Source organism: Zalophus californianus, chromosome 11, assembly GCF_009762305.2.
Source record: "Zalophus californianus isolate mZalCal1 chromosome 11, mZalCal1.pri.v2, whole genome shotgun sequence".
Classification (NCBI taxonomy): domain Eukaryota; kingdom Metazoa; phylum Chordata; class Mammalia; order Carnivora; family Otariidae; genus Zalophus; species Zalophus californianus.
Window position 1 is genome coordinate 102,883,211 of NC_045605.1, and position 19,476 is coordinate 102,902,686.

A 19,476-nucleotide genomic window follows, 5' to 3' on the forward strand; every position below is an offset into this window, starting at 1 on the left:
AGGGTGCTGGCAGTGGGAAGAGCAGAGGCCAGGCTGCCCCTGCAGCCCTGGGGGGCGGGGGGCGGGCAAGCCCCTCCCCCTGGTTTTGCCATCTCGGCGCCACACCTTCATTCACAGAGTGCCAGGCACACAGTAGGTGCTCGGAGAAATCAGTCCTTTTCTCTTCTGGGGGTGGGGGTGGGGCGGTGGGGGGAACATGGGTAGAGACTGCAGGGCAAGGGCTATGCAGCTTTTATTTAAAATGGGCCCGGAGCCCTACAATGAGCTAATGGAACTTTATTTTGGAGTTCGCATTTAATGGTTCCCCAAGTCTTTGCTCACCAAGCGTCCTGGGGTCAAATTCAGCGTCCCTGCACCTAGGAAGTGCTCAGTAGAACATGCGTAAAAACTCCCATATCGAGGCAAGGGCACCCCCTCCCATGGGATTGACTCTACAAGACTCTTCCATTTAGACACAGGCTCCATCACAGGGCCTGGCACTTAATAATCTTGTGGGAAGCCTGCGATCCCGAGTGAAGAATGTCTAAAATACTGTGACCTTGTGATGGGGATAATATTTTTCACTGCAGCCCAAGATGGCAGATCAGTAAATGACTTGATTATCCAAAATATTAGCATGAGGAATTCTTCTTTCCTGTAGGTCACGGAGGGCCTGGTCTTCCAGAGACAAGTGTTTGCACCCCTCCCTAAAAAACAGGCAGATGTCTCCATCCTGCTTTGGGGAAATTCCCCCCATCCGGACCCACCCCCAGCCCCAACCTGCTGGCCCGCGGCCATCCTCCGAGGGCATGCCATCAGGGTAGTGTGGTGGGTGAGCTCAGGGACTCTGCAGCCAGATCCAGCACTGCCACTCCCAAGCTATGTGACCTTGGGCAAATAACCTCACAGCAGGAAAATAGGGTTTTTAAGAGGGACTCCTTCTGCACAGCCCCTGCCTCAAAGTGCAAGGATTGGTGTGCACAGACTGCTCCTGGAGCTAAGAAAGAATCCCCCTTTCCCTCCTGTAGACACATTTTGACAGGGGAGCATCAGGCTTGAGCCCCCTCCCTCGGGATCTCAGCCCTTCCTTGCCTCCTCCAGGAGGTACCCTTGTGCAGTGAACATCCTGCCCAACGTCTCACGGCGGCCCTGCTAAGGGGCTTCTTACCTGACACCCTCATTCGGACCTTTCCCCCAACGCCTGTTTCCAATCCTGTAATCACAGTGGTGGCTCCTCCCAACCCTCCCTGAGGACAATTGATGAAAAGTTGCTAAAACAAAAAAATAGTCCAGATGGGCAGGGCCCTAAGATTTTCTAAAGAAGACAGTGACGTTTGTTCTTGCAGGGCAGGGTGGCAGGGGGCTTGACTGCCCTCCCACGGTGGAGACGGACCTCTCGGCACGCATTCCCCAGTGCCACGGTCCCTCAGCCCCTAGGCGCGGGATGCTGGGGCGGGGAGGCAAAAGTGTCAGGAACCGGGAGCCAGCGTCTGCCCCTTGGAGGGAGCCTTGAGGATAGACAGGAACAGAGGGAGCCTTAGGTGGGGGCTCGCTGGCTGGAAGCAGAGGGCAGGAGCCTCCAGTGACCAGGCATCAGGAGCTCAGGCCAAGTTTAGAAATTAGAGGACCCTTAGTGGAGCCCTCCCCAGGGTCAGGCTGGGGTCTTCAGGAGGCCGCCAAGACTGCCGATGGGCCTTTACTGAGGGGAGAGTCCGGGGGAGGGTGACCGGGGCCTTTGGGAAGGGCCTAAAACCATACAGACCAGTGACTCTCAGCTGAGTGCACATCGGGACCTCCCAGGGGGGCTGGTCACACCGAGGCTGCTGGGCCTCTCCCCCAGGGGGTCTGGGGTGCAGCCTGGGCATTTGCATTTCCATCAGGTTCCCCAGCGGATCCCCGTGCTGCTGCTTCTGGGGGCACAGAGGACGCTGACCCACTGGAAAGGAGAGTCGGGGTCCTTGGGCCTGGGGTGCTCGGAGCAGGGGGCAGCAGCTCTGCCTGGAAGAGAGTGCTTAGCTGAGGGGCTTCCCCCAAGGCCTCCCCTCCCTGCTGTGGGGGTCTGAGGAGAGAGTGAGCCCAGCGCTCGGCCCCAAGCCGGCCGCCAAGTGACAATGCAAAAACCAGCTGCCTCTTATTTGGTTATTTTTGGTGCGCTGCGTTTCCATGTCGTCTTCTTCCTGGCTCCAGACATTGCACTTGCCTTTTTCGGTCACATATTTGCCAAAAACCTTATTTTGGAAGCCCATGAAGCCCCTACCATAAGAGGTGAAGCACAGGATCCCACAGAATCCCAGGAGCGTCAAGCCCCCTGCTCCAGAGTCGAAGTAGGTTCATCACTTGAGGCTGTCCGCAGTGATGCTGACATGGACGTCAGCGAGGCTGTGCTTTGCCAGACAGAACGTGCGGGAGCCAGGGAAGGGAGAGAGCCTTCCTTGCGGCTGGCGGTGCCTCAGGGACCTACCTGCAGGGTTTAGAGATTAAGGAGCCTCAGGCCCAGGGAAGCTGGTGTCCCGACCTGAAGAGTGGGGATGTGGCTGCCCACAGGGACATTTCAGCCTGGCTTCTCTGAGCACTGGGATGAATCCCTGGGGGGGGGGGGGGGGCTGTCTTCAGCCCAGCCCTGCCCGCCTGTCCAGGGACCCCCCACCCGCACCCCCCAGGCACAGGCCTGGTCCCTGAAGCACAAACTTGTCTGTGGCCTGAAACTCGCTGTCACAGCCAGCAAGAGCAGAAGTCAGGTCCATCTCTGCGTCAACCTCAGCTACCCCAGGCAGGAAGACAAATCAAAGCCTAGCAGACCGCCACTGGGTGTCTGTGGCCTGTGGGAGCCATGCAGACCTCACTCGGATCCAGCACACCGCCTGCGAGTGCCTGCACCTTTCCCCATGTCCCCAGCTTCCCCATCATCTTCACCTACCCCAGTGCCTTTGTATGGCTACTACCTGGAATGCCCTTTGCCCCTCGCCTGCCCATCCAGCAGGCCCACTTTCCCAGACCCTGAGTGTCTCGAGCTCCCAAGAACATGTTTAGCACATCACCTGTTGTTTAACCAACGCAGAGAGTGGGCCCCAAGGGAAAGTATCCCCCAGCTTCTCCCCAGTTTCTCCCCAGCTTTCTTCCTCTGCTCCTGCCTTAGGAAGTAGGTTTCTGTTTTTCCTTTCTGACCTTTTTACAGAAGTTAATCAAAGAGGAAGTGAGACGCACAGCAGGAAGCAGGGAGGACCTGCCCTACAATCCACCAACCCCCTTACTCAGGAGGTCCTGGCGATGCCCACGTGCAGCAGAGAGGCAATGTGAGAGGACCTTGTCCTTCCAGCCTGGAGAGGCCCCGTCCTCCTGTGGCACCCTCCTGTCCCTGACCCTCACGAGCAGGTGAGACAGGGTGGAGAACTCACTTAGTGAGCCCTTCAGGCTCACGGCACCCCAGCTAGGTTGATCTTGTTCTTAATTCCATTCTATAGATTAAGAAATTTGAAACCCCATTTTATTTTTTTTTAAGATTTTATTTATTTATTTGTCAGAGAGAGAGAGCGCATGCGGCAGGCAGAGGGAGAAGCGGAGCCAGATGTGAGACTCGACCTGGGATCATGACCTGAGCTGAAGGCAGACGCTTAACCGTCTGAGCCACCCAAGTGTCCCAGAAGCCGCACTTTAAAAAGATAAAAAAGAAATTTAAAAAGGTAAGAGATGAACAAACAGGTTTAGAAAGAGGTCAAGTGGGAAGCCAAGACCCCAAGTCAGGTCACTCTGATTTGACCCTCTTTCCTCAGCAGTGAAAACAATCCATGGCTTTTATTGCTCTTGCATCCAAGCGATGCAGACTCTCTCCGTGCCGTCCGTGGGTCCCCTTAGTTCATCTTCACAGCAAGCCTACAAGTTAGGCACTGTTACTGGTCCCATTATACAGATGAGAAAATCGAGTCAGCGAGAGGGTAAGTGATTTTTCTAAGGTCTCTGGTGGTGGAGTGGGGGAGCCGGTGTCCTTTCCAGGCTGGTGCCTGTGGGCTTTTGCAAGAACTGGAATCATAACCAAGGGCTCAGAGCTCTGCCTCTTGGCCCAGTTTAGCACAATTTTTCTCAAGGGCATTCTTCTGCCCTTCGCCAGAAGGAAGTTCCCTTGCTCTTTTCCTGCCTGTCCAGGGCCTTGGGAGACACCCTGCCATCATGCATATGGATCTCTCTGTGTATCTCATTCCATCCCCACCATCATCAGGCCCATCCCTACTTTACAGAAGGGACAGGTCCTTTCGCCCCTGAGCAGCAAGTGCAGGATAGAATCCCGGCTCTCAGCTCCTCCGGCTGGGGCTCTCTCCGCCATCTGAACCGTACCCCCTTCCCTTCGGGGACAGCTCTCTGTCACAGCAGGAGGCAAACACATGCGGAGGGAGTGATGGAGTAGGGAAACCACCACCCCTGGGTGAAGGTTTGCTGAGGGGGAGCAGGACAGTCACATACAGGAGTCTCCAAGCGTCTCCCCATCAAGGACTGCCCATGTCCTGAGAGAAACAGTAACTTAGCAGCAGACGGGGCTCTTCCTGCCGGGGATGGGCTGAATGGTGCCCCCCCATTCGTATGCAGGAGCCCGAACCCCCATCACCGCTGAATGTGGCTGTATCTGGAGGCAGGTCCTTTAAGGGGTGATTGAGTTATGGTGAGCCTGTGAGGATGGGCTCTAATCCAAGCTGAGTGGTGTCCGTACAAGAAGAGAAAACACGGACCCACAGAGCCATGGGAGATGTGTGCACACAGAGGAAAGACCACGTGGTCTTTCCACGTGGAAAGACCACAGGGAGAAGGTGGCCATCTCAAGCCAAGGAGAGCAGCCTCAGAAGAAACCAAACCTGCTGACACCTTGACCTTGGATTTCCAGCCTCCAGAGCTGTGAGAAAATAAATGTCTATTGTTGAAGCCACCTGTGTGGCTATACTGTTTTGTCACAGCAGCCCTAGCAAATTAATGCACCTGCCAAAAGGGCATCACCTGAATCGAATCAAGAAGAAACACCAGGTCAACCCGCGTGAGGACCATTCTGTCAAGTTACCGGCCTCTACTCCTCAAAACATCAAGGGTACAAGGAACAAAGACCGATAGAGGGACAGTCCCAGGCTGGAGGAGCTCAAGAAGCCTGCTCCTGGTCTAGGAAAAAAAACACTTTTCTCCTTTGCTGTAAAAGTCACGATGAGGACCGTTGGTAAATTGAGTAAGGTTTGTAAATTGGGCATTTGTGTTATACCAATGTTGATTTCCTGGTTTTGATCATTTTACTTGTATTTTAGGAAGTACACACTGTATTCGGGGGTAAAAGGAGAACCATTTGCAAACAGCTCTCAAATGTTATGGAAGAGAGTGTGGATGTGGGCGTCTGTGTACATACGGAGAGCGAAAGAGCGAAAACAAATGTAAAAAGACACTGTTAAAAAACAAAATTCAATTGAGTACATTTTTAACATCCTACTGGCTTTATGCAACCATTCATGAATCAGGCAGCGTCCCTGCAGATAGGAAGGTGCTCAGAGGAGCTATCCAGAAAGACTTTTATAGGCAGAAGGGAGCAAGAACAAGGAACTTATACAAGTAAAAATGGGGGTTGGTTCATTGCAAGGTCACTTTCCTTTAGGGGATGGAAAGGGTCTGTTGGTCAGATTATTGGCTGAGGCTAATCAGACCATTCCTTTTTTTTTTTTTTTTGGCTGGTTTAAGATTCCATTTCTGGGAGAGCCAAAACTGTAATTAAGTCTTGGTTTGATGACATGAGATTTAGCATAAATGATGCTATTTTGGGGCATGTTGTCTTGTTTTTAACAAGTTAATATCTGAGAGATCTGGGTGAAGGGTATAGGGAAATTCTTTTCAGTAAGTCTAAAATTGTTTCAAAAGAAAAAGTTTAAAGCCTTCCATCGTCCTTTAGGAAAAACCCACCTCACCAGCCCTTACCCCTCCAGGGACCCCAGTCGGCCTGAAATCCACTGTTTGCAGCCCTATTCCTTTATCACCCCAAATTCCCTCTGCCTCAACACGATACCCCCACCCCTACCCCTGGTGCCCCCCCGTGCCTCTGCCACGCCTAGCCTGGCCCTGTGCCTCAACTTGCCCTGCACCCAGGGAGACCCTCCAAGCTCCCCCCACCTAAGCTCTAGTCATGGTGAAGTTCAAGCGCTAAATCATTACCACCTGGAACTTGTCACACCCGTTCTTCGTCACTGTGCGTCTTTCTGTCCACCCTGCGAGCATTCTCCCCAGTTTGCTAGCAGGGAAATGAATCCCAGAAAGTGAAGTGTCCCGGCCACAGCTAGAAAGAGGAAGAGGTAGGGCCTGGGTTGGAGCCAGACTCTTGACCGAGCCACACGCCGCCCCGCTCCTGTGGCTGACACTCAGCGGCGTTCACTGGCAGAGCCTCCCCCACAGGAGGCTGGTGGTAACGAGGCCTTGGGGGAGGCCTTGGGGCTGCCTGGCCCACGGGAAGTGCTGCTGCCTATGAGCCAGCCTTCTTGGGGTTGTTAATGGACTTTATTTCTCAGAACGGTTCCAGATTTAGCACAGAGGTCCCATGTGCCCCGCACCCAGTGTCCCATAGGGTGACCCTCTCACATTCGGGCAGTAGGTTTATTACAGTTAATGAACCACTGTTGATCCACTGTTACGAACCTAAGTCCATTTCCTTAGCTTCTACCTCCGCTCCTTGTTCTGCTCCAGGGTCCCGTCCGGGAGGCCACAGTCCATTTCTTGTCCATTCTCGTGATTTGTCGCTAGTGACAGCCATGGCCCCGTTAATCGCCCTGATCGTCAGGAGGGCCCCATGAGGGGCTACCAGTTTGTCTACTGGCCTGTCACCCCATCTGTCTGCCCGCTCTCAGGACAGGGGCAGCGTCTTGGCCTCTGGAGTCTGCTTAGCCCCCACCCCCCGAAAGTCCTGTTAGTTACCTAACCAGGCCCGCTACCCACCCCCCATGGCCCCTGCAGCTTCTGGTGGCCCCAAGGCCCCAGTGCAGGCAGGAGGCCCTGGAGAGCTGGCCTGGACAGGGAGGGGACTATGAGAGACTTGGAACCCGCCCTTGGCTCCCCCCCTCCCCCCGCAGCCTCACCTGTACCAGAAGCTTCCCTCCTTTCCACCTCCCAGCCAGGATCACCTGGCTGAGCCCCGCAGAGCCGGCCTCAAGGCCCAGCTATAAGGCGGGAAGTCAGGGTGAGGGACCGCTTTCGGGGCAGCCTGTCAGGGTCCCTGGCTGGGAGGGGGCCTTCGCTGGCCTTCAGGGCGGGAATTTCGCCAGAGCCCCTGGTGGCCAGGCAGGGCTCCTCCAGGTGGGCACCCTTTGCCCCTCGAAGTTCCCACTTGCCACCTCCCCCATATAAGTCCTGGGCCTCACCTGGGCGGACAGGGGGACTGGGGGGGGGGTTGCTGTGGTGTGTGTGATGGCAGGAGCCTCGGCCGGGGTCTGGGATTGCCACGTGGCCCTGCTGCTGGTGACTGCTCTGGGGCTGGGGCAGCGGCTACACCCCAAGCCTGGTCTCTCCAGCCTGGGGTACAGCTATGACTGTGGGGTCAAGGGCCTGCAGCTACGGGTGCTCCCCCAGTCAGGCCAGACGGTCCGCTTCAAGGTGGTAGGTGAGTGTGGCTGAACCGTGGTCCCCACTTCCCCGGCTGCAGTCGGGGGGACGGGGACCCCTCCCCTGCAGCAGGAACAAGAGGGGAGGCCTCTCAGCCCCCATTCCCTTACCACGCTGGGGGGCGGGGGTGGGAGGGTGGAAGGGGAGTTGCCAGTCTTGGTTTCCCTGGTCACCCAGGGAAGTGTGCACAGGCCCTCTTGCTGAGATGCGGTCTTGATTCATGGGGCGCAGGCTCTGCATCTGTGGCGGAGCTCAGCTGATGCCCCGGCTACTGGCCCACAGAGCACGCTGAGTGGCAGGGCCCTGGTGGGCCTGGCCTGGTGCGAAGAAAGGGGGGGGGCATTCAAAGGAGGATTTGAATCTGCAGCTTCTAGGCTCTGTGTTCTTGAACAACTCACCTGACCTCTCCGAACCCATTTCCTTATCTGTAAGATGGGAATGAAGACCCCCCCCAACCTTGCCCTGTGCACTGAACAGGAGTCCCGGGGGCATGCCCACACCCGGGGAGCACCCTGCTGCTCTGCTGACAAGAGGGGGTGCACCCCTAGCATGCGTCCCCCGATGACTGCAACAGCCGGTTAACCTGGCAGATAACCTACAACATGCCAGGTTCCCATCATTCCGCCCCTCATCGTGTGCACCTGGCAAAGCTCCCGCCCGGCACCTCAGCAGCCTCCTCCACAGAACGTGGAGAGCCAAGGTTACGGGAACAGGCAGAGAATACCCAGCCCGGTGCCTGAGACCCTGCTAACCTTTGCCCCCCCCCCCCCCATATCTTCATTCCTGCTTGCTGTTGTGTGCTGTTAACCAGGAACCGTAGCTGGAAAGATCAAAGACCAGCTAAAACTATTCTCTTACAGACCGTAAGCTGGTAGCAAAGCTAAGGCTGAAGCTGGGGGCTCCCACTCCCGAGTGTGGCTTTCTCAGCAGATGCCAACAGCCTCTGGCTTCACCCTTAAATGTTTTTGTGGGTTTTTTTAGATTTTATTTATTTATTGCCACAGAAAGAGAACACGAGCAGAGGCAGATGGAGAGGGAGATGCAGGCTCCCAACTGAGCAGGGAGCCCGATGTGGGGCTCAATCCCGGGACCCTGGGACCATGACCTGAGCCGAAGGCAGACGCTTAACCAGCTGAGCCCCCTTGGCACCCCTCATCCTTAAACATCTCTGATGCTTCCCTTCCCTCTTTCTCTCCCCTGCCCCAGATGAATTTGGGAACCAATTTGAGGTGAACAACTGCTCTGCTTGCTACCACTGGGTCAGCACCAAGCCCCGGGCACCCGCTGTCTTCTCTGCAGGTTACAAAGGCTGCCACGTGCTGGAGAAGGTGGGGACCGGTCCTGCTCCGGGCCCACGGTGGGGCAGGGGGGGGACGGGGCACAGCTGGGAGCCAGGTGGACCTTGCACAGCCTCAGGCTGGAGAGGGAGCTCACGACCAATCACTGTGCTTGTCACAGCTGCCTTTGGGCTGGTGGGTGGTGGGTGAGGGGGGGCTAAATCCCAGGACCAGCCCACAGATCAGCTCCCTGCCTGACCCCCCCACCTCTGCCTGGGATGCTGGGCAGCCTCCCCTCACTGCCCCCCTCGCCCCCCATCTCCCTCTCGCTACCCCCTCAACCCCCATCCCCCTCTCACCTGCAGGGTGGGCGCTCCCACCTGCCCCCTCAGTCCCATCCCCCTCTCTCGCTGCCCCCCTCACCCCCATCCCCCTCTCACCTGCAGGACGGGCGCTCCCACCTGACGGTGTTCACTGAAGCCGTGCTGCCCGATGGTCGAGTTGATGCAACCCGAGATGTCACTCTGATTTGTCCTAAACCTGGCCACGGCTGGACTCCGGCCTCCCATCCGGAACCACCCGTGGGCTTCTCCCTTCCCAGGCCTCAGGCCCAGCCCCTCCGCCCCATCCCAGAGCACAGCTTTGTCCGTGCAACCCCTGCTTTGCCGTCCCTCGGACCTGGACCCGCCACCCATCCCACCCAGGCTCAACCCCAGTGGGGCACCCTGGAACACGGGGGGTTGACAAGCCACCTTACCCAGGTATGTAGGACTCTGGACGGCCCGATCGCCCTTGACTGGGCCCAGGAAGCCAACTCCCTCCGTTGCCCTGGAAGTCTGCTGCCCGGCATGGCCCCTTCTCACGTTCTCACCACTCTGTCCCATCCCCAGGTGTGCGTCTGACTCCAGGGCGGTGCCAGGTGTCCTCCAGACCCATCCCCTGTGGAGTGAGAAGTTCAGAGGAAGCCTGTCTGCGGGCGGCTGCTGCTATGACAAAGGCAGAGAGGTTCCCTGTTACTATGGCAACACAGGTAGAGCTTTCCACACCTGAATCCTGAAACACTAGGAGGGCTTCCTCCCCCCTGCCCCCCCCCAGCGCTGCAGGCGCGTCCCACCCTGTTCCTAGGAGAGCCTGAGCCCCAGAATGCCTGCAGAAGGGACCTTTAGATGGGGTGCCCGTACAGCCCAGCTTGCTGATAACCATCGTCCCAGGGAACTAGTAATAGTTGTTTTTAAGATTTTGAGAGAGAGAGAGAGAGCATGAGCAGGGGGGAAGGGGCAGAGAGAGAAGCAGGTTCCCCGCTGAGCAGGGAGCCTGAGGTGCAGAGCTGGGTCCCAGACCCTGGGATTATGACCTGAGCCAAAGGCAGACGTTTAACCGACTGAGCCACCCAGGTGCCCCATAATAGATCTATCTTTACATGTACCCCTACCTTTCGGTCTAGAACATCCCGGTTTATTTTAAGTTTACTTTTTTTTAGTAATCTCTACACCCAATGCGGGACTCAAACTTACAACCCCAAGATCAAGAGTCCCATGTTCTTCTAACTGAGCCAGCCCAGCACCCCTGGGACAGCCCAGCTGAGAAATAAATTCAATGGTGCTTCTACTTCTGTAGTTCCTTTTGTTGTCATGCAGGAGAAAATCTGGGTCCTTCGAAGGGTTACTCGAGCTAACACTGGCACAAAGAGTAAGAGAATCCAGGTCTCCCGAGTCCCAGGGCAACACATTTAAATACTGTCACCCAGGCCACCGCCCCCCCCCCCCCCACCATGTCCATGCTGCACGGACAGTAACCTCAGGGGCCTGACTGGTCTCTTTGATCCACCTTTGTCCCAGCAACTGTCCAGTGCTTCAGAAATGGCCACTTTGTCCTGGTGGTGTCCCGAGAAACAGCCTTGGCACATGGGATCACACTGGCCAACATCCACATGGCCTATGCCCCCACCAGCTGCTCCCCGGCCCAGCAGACCGGGTCCTTCGTGGTCTTTCGCTTCCCTTCCTCCCACTGTGGGACCACGGTCCAGGTAGGAGTGCGGCCACGGGCGGGTGCCCAGGACCACCCCCTGGGAGGGCTTACCCAGCTGTCACCCCACAGGTGGCTGGCAACCAGCTCATCTATGAGAATCAGCTGGTGTCTGACATCAAGGCCCAAACGGGGCCACAGGGCTCCATCACGCGGGACGGCACCTGGGCTGTGGGCTTGGGTGTGAAGGGGGCACAGGTGAGGTTAGGACGGGCTTTGGAGCCATCTGGGTTCATGTCCGAACTCTGTTCCCTGCTGCGTGATCTCAGGAGAGCCTCTGGCCTCTTCCCAGCCTCCCCTACCAGGCAGGGAGGACGGCCCTCAGAGCTGATGGGAGCCTTAAGTGGGGTCTGCCGGCACCAGACAGAACCACTACGGTACACGGGCGGGCCAGGGTCCTCGGGAGCGCTGGCCTTCATCCTTTCCAAGAACTAAACTTGGAAACTAAGCCCCCAGCACCCGCATCGAAGCCCCTGGAAAAAGCGGAGGCCGGGAGTGTGGTTGTTGCTGCCTCTTCCTTTCAGAGGTCACGAAGCCACAGATGAGGCAGGAGATATGTGGGGGCGGGAGCTCACAGGGGGCCTCTGGTTGAAGGGCGCCCCTGGGACCGCGGACGCCGGTGGCAGAACCACCCTAGGTGCCTAGGACACCCGTGGGGGTGCCCCAAGGGCAGCTGTGCTTGTCATACCTACTGCCTTTGAAGTGCAGGGGCCCCAGCACCAGCCTCTGCCTGGGCGCCCTGTCAGAGCTAATACGTTTGGGTACAAAATTCCATGCTTGGCCCCAAGTGGAAGCCCAGGGGTCTTTCTCCCCACCGTACCTGCCACAAGGGCTGGGGTGGGCTGCTCGTGTGCGGGTCCAAATGTCTTTTGCTTTAAAAATTCTAAGTACCTACAGGCCAGAGGGTGGAGAGATAGGTCCACTATGCTTTAGACCCTGGGATTTAGGAGCTGGGGGAGCTAGCCAGAATTCAGGGCTCCAGGGACTCCCAGAGGAGGGGAGCCGTGAGGGGAAACAGCTAGAGCCCACAGGAGTAAGCGGGCGGCTCCTCAGACAAGGCCTTCCGCTCAGGCTGGAATCCCCAATGCCTGTGAGCACCTAGTTTGTGCCAGGCCCAGTCTCCAGCTGCAGGACGTCTTCCCCAGGGGTGCCCTGCCCAGGCGGGAATGCTCCCTCTCCGAGGTAAAGGGAGGTACCTCCTTATGGAGGTAAAGGTGGATGGGGTAGGATGGGGTCAGCTTCCCTTGCAGAACACGGGGGGCCGGGCATGGGCCCCCACTGAGTGTGTGGTGTCACTTAGACTAGCAAGAGACCCCAGTCCCAGTGGCCCACCGTCTACCACTGCGAGGACCATGACTGTCGGGAGCCATGAGCAACAAGGGGGTTAATCAGGTAGAGCAAAGGCTCCCTGATCCCTTTGAACCATGGCCACCTGACTGCCCCCATACAAGAACATGTTGTACTGGCTAGCCCGAGTTGTATTTAGGCTAAGAAAACCACAGTGTTATTGATAGGCCCTGAAAAATAGCGCACCGGGCCCTTTAAAGGCATACCGCGTAAGCAAAACAGGGAAGAAACTATGCGCTTGAGGAACCTGGCCTTGAACCAGAAACTCGGGCCGGAGCCAGGAGAAGGGCAGGGAGGAACCTGTGAAACTTGTTTATGTCCTATTGTTATATAACCTGAACTTATATAAAGTGTGTAAGTAAGAATAAAGTTGTTGCTCGCGGCACCCCCGTGGGCAACCCTCCTGTTCCCATACTTTTATGTTTCATTCTCTTGCCCTCATCCCTGTTCGACCTTGTACGCGGGCCGTGGCACATGACAACACTGGGAGGCTGTCTGAGACCAGCTTGAGCTGTCCTGGGCAGATGAGGCAGGCAGGGCTCAGGTCCCCCTGGTGCGTGCTCGGTGGCATCCGGCTGCTGTGCTGGACCGTGCCCTGCTTGCTGCATCCGCGTAGCTGGTGTCTGGTTTGCTAAGCGAGCTGGCCTCCATGACACTGTGTCCTCTCCCCTGCATGCTCTTGCACCTGACCTCAGGCTTCACGTGCGCTGCGTCTTTAACGCCAGTGACTTCCTGCCGCCCCGGGCGTCCATCTTCCTGCCACCCTCGCCAGCCCCTGTGACCCAGTCCGGCCCCCTGCAGCTCCAGCTTCGGATCGCCAAGGGTATGGGGTCCCTGGGCCTTCTCTTCCTGCCCCACATCCCCTCACACCCCCCCACACAGCCCACCGAGGCTCATGAGCCCCTCGCCCCACAGATGAGAGTTTCCGCTCCCACTACGAGGAGGGGGACTACCCCCTCGTGAGGCTGCTGCGCCAGCCTGTCCCAGTGGAGGTCCGGCTCCTGCAGAGGACAGACCCCAGTCTGGTCCTGCTGCTGCACCAGTGCTGGGCGACTCCCGGTGCCAACCCCTTCCAGCAGCCTCAGTGGCTCCTCCTGTCTGATGGGTGAGTGGCAGTCAGGGCTCCAGCTGCCCCAGCGGCTCCCCCCACCTGCCGCCCCTATCCCTCTGCGGCCTCCTTCCTTCCTTCCCAGGTGTCCTTTTGACTGTGACAGCTACAGGACCCAACTGGTAGCCTTGGACGAGGCAGAACTGTCCTTCCCATCCCGCTACCAGCACTTCACCATTGCCACCTTTGCCCTCCCGGACCCTGGCTCCCAGAGGCCCCTCCGGGGATGGGTAAGAAGCTCCGCGTGCCTCTTCATGCCTGTTCCCCCTCTGTTCAGTATAAGCTCCAGCACCCTGCGAGCTATAGCAGAAAGAGGTCCCAGACAGGGCTTTGTGGAGGGTGATCAGCCCAGAGGCGACCACAAAGCTTCAAGAGGGAGGAAGGAAAGTAGATGCCACCAACCCTATATCTGCACCCTGGTCACAATGTTCTAGAGTGGCTTTGCTTCTGACTCTAGAAACAGTGTGTTCAACGTAAATCTGCTTTGAATACTTATAACCGAGCAGCTTCTCTGGTAGGTAAATGGATAAACTTTGGGTATATATTTAGGGTTTTGGGGTTTTTTTTTAAGATTTTATTTATTTGAGAGAGAGAGCATGAGAGGGAAGAGGGTCAGAGGGAGAAGCAGAATCTCCGCCGAGCAGGGAAACTGATGCAGCACTCGATCCTGGGACTCTGGGATCATGACCTGAGCTGAAGGCAGTCATTTAACCAACTGAGCCACCCAGGTACCCCTATATTTAGGCTTTCTACAGAATACACAAATTGCCCCCACAGGCCACAAGCTACCCTATAGCTTGTTCTGCTGAGCAGTACCTATCTCACATTGCTACACACAGACCTCTGTGTATGTAAGGAGCTGCATGTTAGTGCACCAGATGTGGACAGACTTCACTGGTTAGCCCTGTTAAGGTGGCTTAATTCTGTCTCTACCGTGTGCTTCTCCTGGAGCCAAGAGACCCTCACCTGCTGGATGAAGATGCATCCATTTGTTGGGCCTCCAGGGGCTGGTTCAGCTCCATCCACGTCTCCTGCTTCTACTCGTTCTGGGAGCTGTCCCTGGCCTTGTTTCTGGAAGCAAGGATACCCTGTCCCCCACTTTGCCCCTCCATCACTGGGGCATCTGCCCCTGCCACCTGGTGAAGTGCCCCCTCCTCAGAAGCCAGCACTCCCCAGGGAAGCGGGGGCTCTGCAGTCAGGTGAGCATTGGTGGAACAGCCAAGGGCTGGGGCTTGGTAATGTGCAGTGTTGCCTGCCTGCAAGAAAATCCCCTGCATACTTGAGCCACAGGGAAAGAGGAAGGCACACCTGCGGCTGTGACCCTCAGCAGGAGGGGCTGCAGTCTTGGTCCTGGTGCACCTGGCCAGACCTCCATCTGCCTGCCTGCCTGGCAGCAATGTGGACTTGGCCTGGGTCCTGGACCCTGGGTCCCTGCCCTGGTGCTTCCTACTGTGGGTCTGAGCTGGCCCCACGCCCTGGCCTTCTCTCTTCCCACCAGGTTTACTTCTGCAGCGTCTCTGCCTGCTCCCCTTCGGAGCTGGAGACGTGCCGCACTGTTTGCAGCTCTGGGCTTGCAAGTGAGTCTGGGCTAGGACCCTGGGCACAGGGCGGGGGGGGGGGGGGGGCGGGGAGCGGTGGGGGGGCCGGGAGAGGCTTCATTCTTATGTCCGCAGGCCTGTTCCTGGCTTCTGGGCAACCAGGGGCTGGAGAGCAGGCTAGACGCCACTCCTCTCCTGCACAGGACAGCGACGATCCTACGCTCCCCACAGAAAAGCTGCCAGGCCCCAGAACCTCGTGAGCTCTCCAGGGCCAGTGGGCTTTGAGGATTCTTCCAGGCAGGAGCCTCCGCCGGGGCCCACAGGTGCCAGGGCTGTGGACCAGCCCTCAGGCCTTGGCCCCCATGTGTTGCCAGGGGACGCTCGGCCATAGTGCAGGCGGGAGATGGTGTAACAGCAGTCAGCGGGGAACTAAGCAAAGAGATGCAGTCCACCCTCTGTGTGGACAGGCAGCTCTGCCGGGCATGATCACAAAGGTCCAGGGGATGGAGACCGTTTGGAGGGGCTGCGTTCAGCCCTGCAAGCCTTCAAACCCCTTCTCTCCGGCAGGCTTCCCCAGGAATGCCAACCCGGGGCCTCTCCTCTGGGTGGTCCTTCTGCTGGTGGCTGTTGCCCTGGTCTTGGGGGTCGGTGTTTTCGTGCGCCTGAGCCGAGCCCAGCACAGGAGCTCCAGGAAGGCAATGGAGGGTGAAGGGGCTCAATAAAGCGCCGTCTCAGGCCTACCGAGCACGGGTGGAAAGCTGTTTGGGCGACTAGAATGATTTCGTCTTAGAAAAGTGTTCCTTAGCCTCGTCCTTCCTTTAAAAAACGTGGCCTCTTCTACGGGTAGTATGTGCCGCACCCCGGGTAGAGTCGGGGGTCTCCCAAGACTGAACTTGGGACACTTTGCCTCTCAGCAAGGAGAGCTGGCATTCCAGAGAAAACCAGACACGTGAAGGCAGAGTCCCGTAAAACCCTGGCGGAGTCAGAACAGCACCAGTGAGGAAGGGGGAACCGGGAGGGTGGGGCCCCGGGCCTTCTGACTGGGCGGCCTCCAGGCGCGCTGCTCAGCTGCCCTCGTGGCTCAGGGGAGCCCAGATTTCCTGGGGCCGAAAGAGCTCTTCAGTCTTGCTCTGAGCCTCCCAGCTTCCCACCAAAGGATGCTGGGCTACTGCTTTCAGCGCCACTTCCCCCTTCGCCCCCCAGGACTAGGCCCCACCCCGGTTGGCAGAGCAGCCCGTCGGCCCTGATGCTGGCTGCCACGGTGGGTGCGGCCACCAAACAGGTCGGTACCGGTGCTGGTGGGGGCTGCTGACCTTCATTTGCCCATGTAGGACCTGGGCCTTCACCTCGGACTTGGCAGCAAAGACCTTTCCAGACGGACATGTAGATCTGGCAGTTGGAAGGGGTGAGGGGTGGGAGTAGCGTTCAGCCTCTGGTGAAGAGATAGAATAATCTGGTAGGGGGGTCAAAATCTGGCCTTTGACTTTTTGGTAGGCATGAGCTGCGAGAGGGAGCAGAGGTGCTCAAGTCAGGCCGGTGGCCTTGACGCTGTGCAGGGACTCCTGCACTCTGGCCTACTACCTCTTTTCCATCTTTAGGATACCGGTCATCCCCTGAGAGTCGCAAGCCAGGCTGCTTCATTACAATCCTGGTTCTGGCTCTTACTAGCTGTGTAATGTTGAGTTACTCAACTTCCCTATAGGCCTGTTTCCTCATCTGTAAAATGGGGAGAATACCCATCCCCACAGGGGTGTTAGAGAAAATTAACAAATAAGGATCCTGGGGCGCCTGCGTGGCTCAGGTCATGATCCCAGGGACCTGGGATCGAGCCCCGCATCAGGCTCCCTGCTCGGCGGGAAGCTTGTTTCTCCCTCTCCCACTCCCCCCGCTTGTGTTCCCTCTCTCGCTGCGTCTCTCTCTGCCAAATAAATCTTAAAAAAAAAAAAAGAAGAAGAATCCTTAGAATGGTACCTAGCACTCAGTAAATGTTGACTGTTATTTATTAGAAATGTTTTCTCCTGCCCCAAACTTAATTAACGCTTACTTTTTTTTCTTTTTTAATATGAAGGCCAGTTTATAGCCCAGATGAGGAGGGGTGGGGGGAAACGCCACCCCTCAGGCTTTTGCAGCTGGAGGTGGCAGAACAGAACACTCTGGCCAGAAGATCCAGACACTTGCTACGGAAATTAGCTGTGTAGCTTCCCTTATCTGGGCCCATCTTCCCATCTGTGACTGGGGATGGCCAGTCCTGTCCACCATCCTGGCCTGTGCAGGGGGCAACAGAATGTACTCCTCAGGGCTGGTGCAAAAGCATGAGGATTCTCAGCTCGGTGTTGGCTGGAGGAGCCAGGCTGACTTGCTCTCAAGGGGTCAGGGAGCTGGTGGTTCTACCCGCCCCCCACCTCTCACTCTTCCTCTTCTCACCACTGCCTTCAGCATCAAAGCTCATGTAAGCATTTCAAACTCCATGGAAGGGTGGTTCTGTGAATCCCACCGACGCTGTGTTTAAAAGCATGATTCTGTAGATACCAAATGGAATCACATTACATAACGGACTTATCTCTCCGGGGTATTTTTTACCACAGAAGTAGACATCTTGTATTATTTCCTATCACTTTTAACAGATACCTTGTCTTCGATGTTGCGGTTAAGCTGTGAGATATTTTATCTCCTTTTGATGGAAACCAAATCTATTACTAATGCTGAACACTGGTTATCCTCACTTAAGCATGTAATTCTTTGTACATTATTTTCTCAGAAGAAGTTCTTAGATGGAAGGGGCACAGCTTTTGACTGGGCAGCCCTGTCAGGCTCTGTGGGAAGATGGGGGTGCCGGTGCCCCCCCCCAACCTTGCCACCACAGATCAGCATCGTGCTAAAGCTTTGCCACCCGAGCATCCTCAGCCAAATAGCATTGCTGGTCTAAACTGTACCTCTTTGGGGGTGCCTGGCTGGCTCAGTCGGTGGGGCATGTGACTCGATCTCAGGAGTGTGAGTTCGAGCCCCACTTTGGGTGTAGCGATTACTTAAAATCTTAAAAAATACACTTTCTCAAAAAAAGGTTTTAAATGTACCTCTTTAATTAGAAGACAAGCATCGTTAGAGCCCCTTGTGTCTTATAACCTGCCGCTTTGTGTCTCTCATCTGCTCCCCTGAACTTCTCTCCCTGTCCTCAGAGAGCTCTCGCAAGTCGGGGGGGCAGCATCTTCATCTTACAGATTTCCCATGGAGTCTGCCTCTGACCTCTTCCTCTGTGGAGCAATTCCATCTTGTTGTTCCAGAGGATTATGTAACTCCTAATTTTCCCCTCACATTTTTCTCTGTGAATATGGCAAACACCGCATTACCCTGTGTGATCATGAAAGTATCCATTGGCTTTTCTGTGATATGTGGCAATTCAGGTGTTTCTCTCCTGTCAAGGGTACACAGGTACAAGAATTTGGATACCTCTGGCAATCAGTCCTTGTACACAGATTTTGTCAATACTTCTGTGTCCAAGGGTTCTGTTGAGATCTCAAAATCTAGTCCAAATTTTGCCCAACATAAAACTCCCCCCACCACCGAAGCAGCCTCCTAGTGCAAGCAGGAACCTGAGCCTTGAGAACAGTTGGTCAGGCCCGATGGGGGTGATAACAAGCCACTGGTGTTGACCTGTAGCAGGAAGCAGAGCTGCTCAGGGGCCTCTCAGGTTTGCTCTCTTCCTGCCCTTCTGGGGGGGGGGGGGGCGGGCAAGGGCTGTGGCTGCAGCAAGGTCAGGCCCGAAGGACTCCCCCACCTCTCCACCGAGCCCTGGGCTCCCTCAACTTCTGCTACAACTGAGATCAAGTGCATGTGGTTTGCCTGCAAGGAAGGGGGAGAATACTTCACAGTCTGTTACTTCAGCTCCAGTAAAATTTGCCTCCCTAAGGTGTGGCCACATGCCCGGGCATCTCTGTAAGGGCATTTCCTAGAACAGTGCCACTTCCGTCCCAACAGTAGGGAGACCACATGCCCAGATTAACCTTTGGAAGTAAAAAAGTGCCAGATGATATACACACTTGAAAAACATGTTTAAATCCTTGCCGAGCAAACGAGAGGGGTTAAAAAAAAAAATGCACATAAGGCAAAAATAAAAGCAAAAAATCTGAGAAGTAAAACCAGCTTCTATTCTGGGGCTTCTGTGGGACCCTGGTGACCTTGACGTTCCGCTTTAATGAGGACAGGGGACTACAGGTCAAGCTCAGAGCCTGCCAAAGGTGGGGAGTCGAGATCCGGGCCCCCGATGGAAACGGGGGCTTCAGAGGGCCTCATCCTCAGGATGAGAGTGAAGGAGAAACAGGCCCACTGTACAGAGAGGGGCAGCAAGGAGTCTTGCCGTGCTGGATACATTGAAAAAAAAAAAAGTACTCCCCTGAGAATTACAATTCCCTCTCCTCTGGTGTGTGCAGTCCAAATTCTTAGGCTGGGGCAGAGGTGGGAATGCTCAAAGTTTCAATCGGAAAAAGCTCCACACCTGAGTTTAAAGTGATCCCTGGGCTTTGGAAAGGAGCAAATGCAAATCCTGTCTGAAAAAAATATGATTTCGGCCAGTTTCAGAGAATTCTCATGGTCACAATAA

General features: G+C 56.2%; 1 protein-coding gene across 1 annotated transcript; it reads left to right on the forward strand.

The window, feature by feature from the left end:
• Nucleotides 1-7,143: 7,143 nt before the first annotated feature.
• Nucleotides 7,144-15,601, forward strand: ZP1 (zona pellucida glycoprotein 1). Its single transcript, XM_027580557.2, is given in 14 exon segments — nt 7,144-7,582; nt 8,791-8,912; nt 9,308-9,599; nt 9,602-9,622; nt 9,752-9,835; nt 9,838-9,891; nt 10,700-10,887; nt 10,959-11,052; nt 12,925-13,056; nt 13,149-13,338; nt 13,427-13,571; nt 14,840-14,918; nt 15,083-15,202; nt 15,447-15,601. Coding segments are annotated over 14 exon segments (1,869 nt in total). The 5' UTR covers nt 7,144-7,389.
• The last annotated feature ends 3,875 nt before the right edge of the window (nt 15,602-19,476 follow it).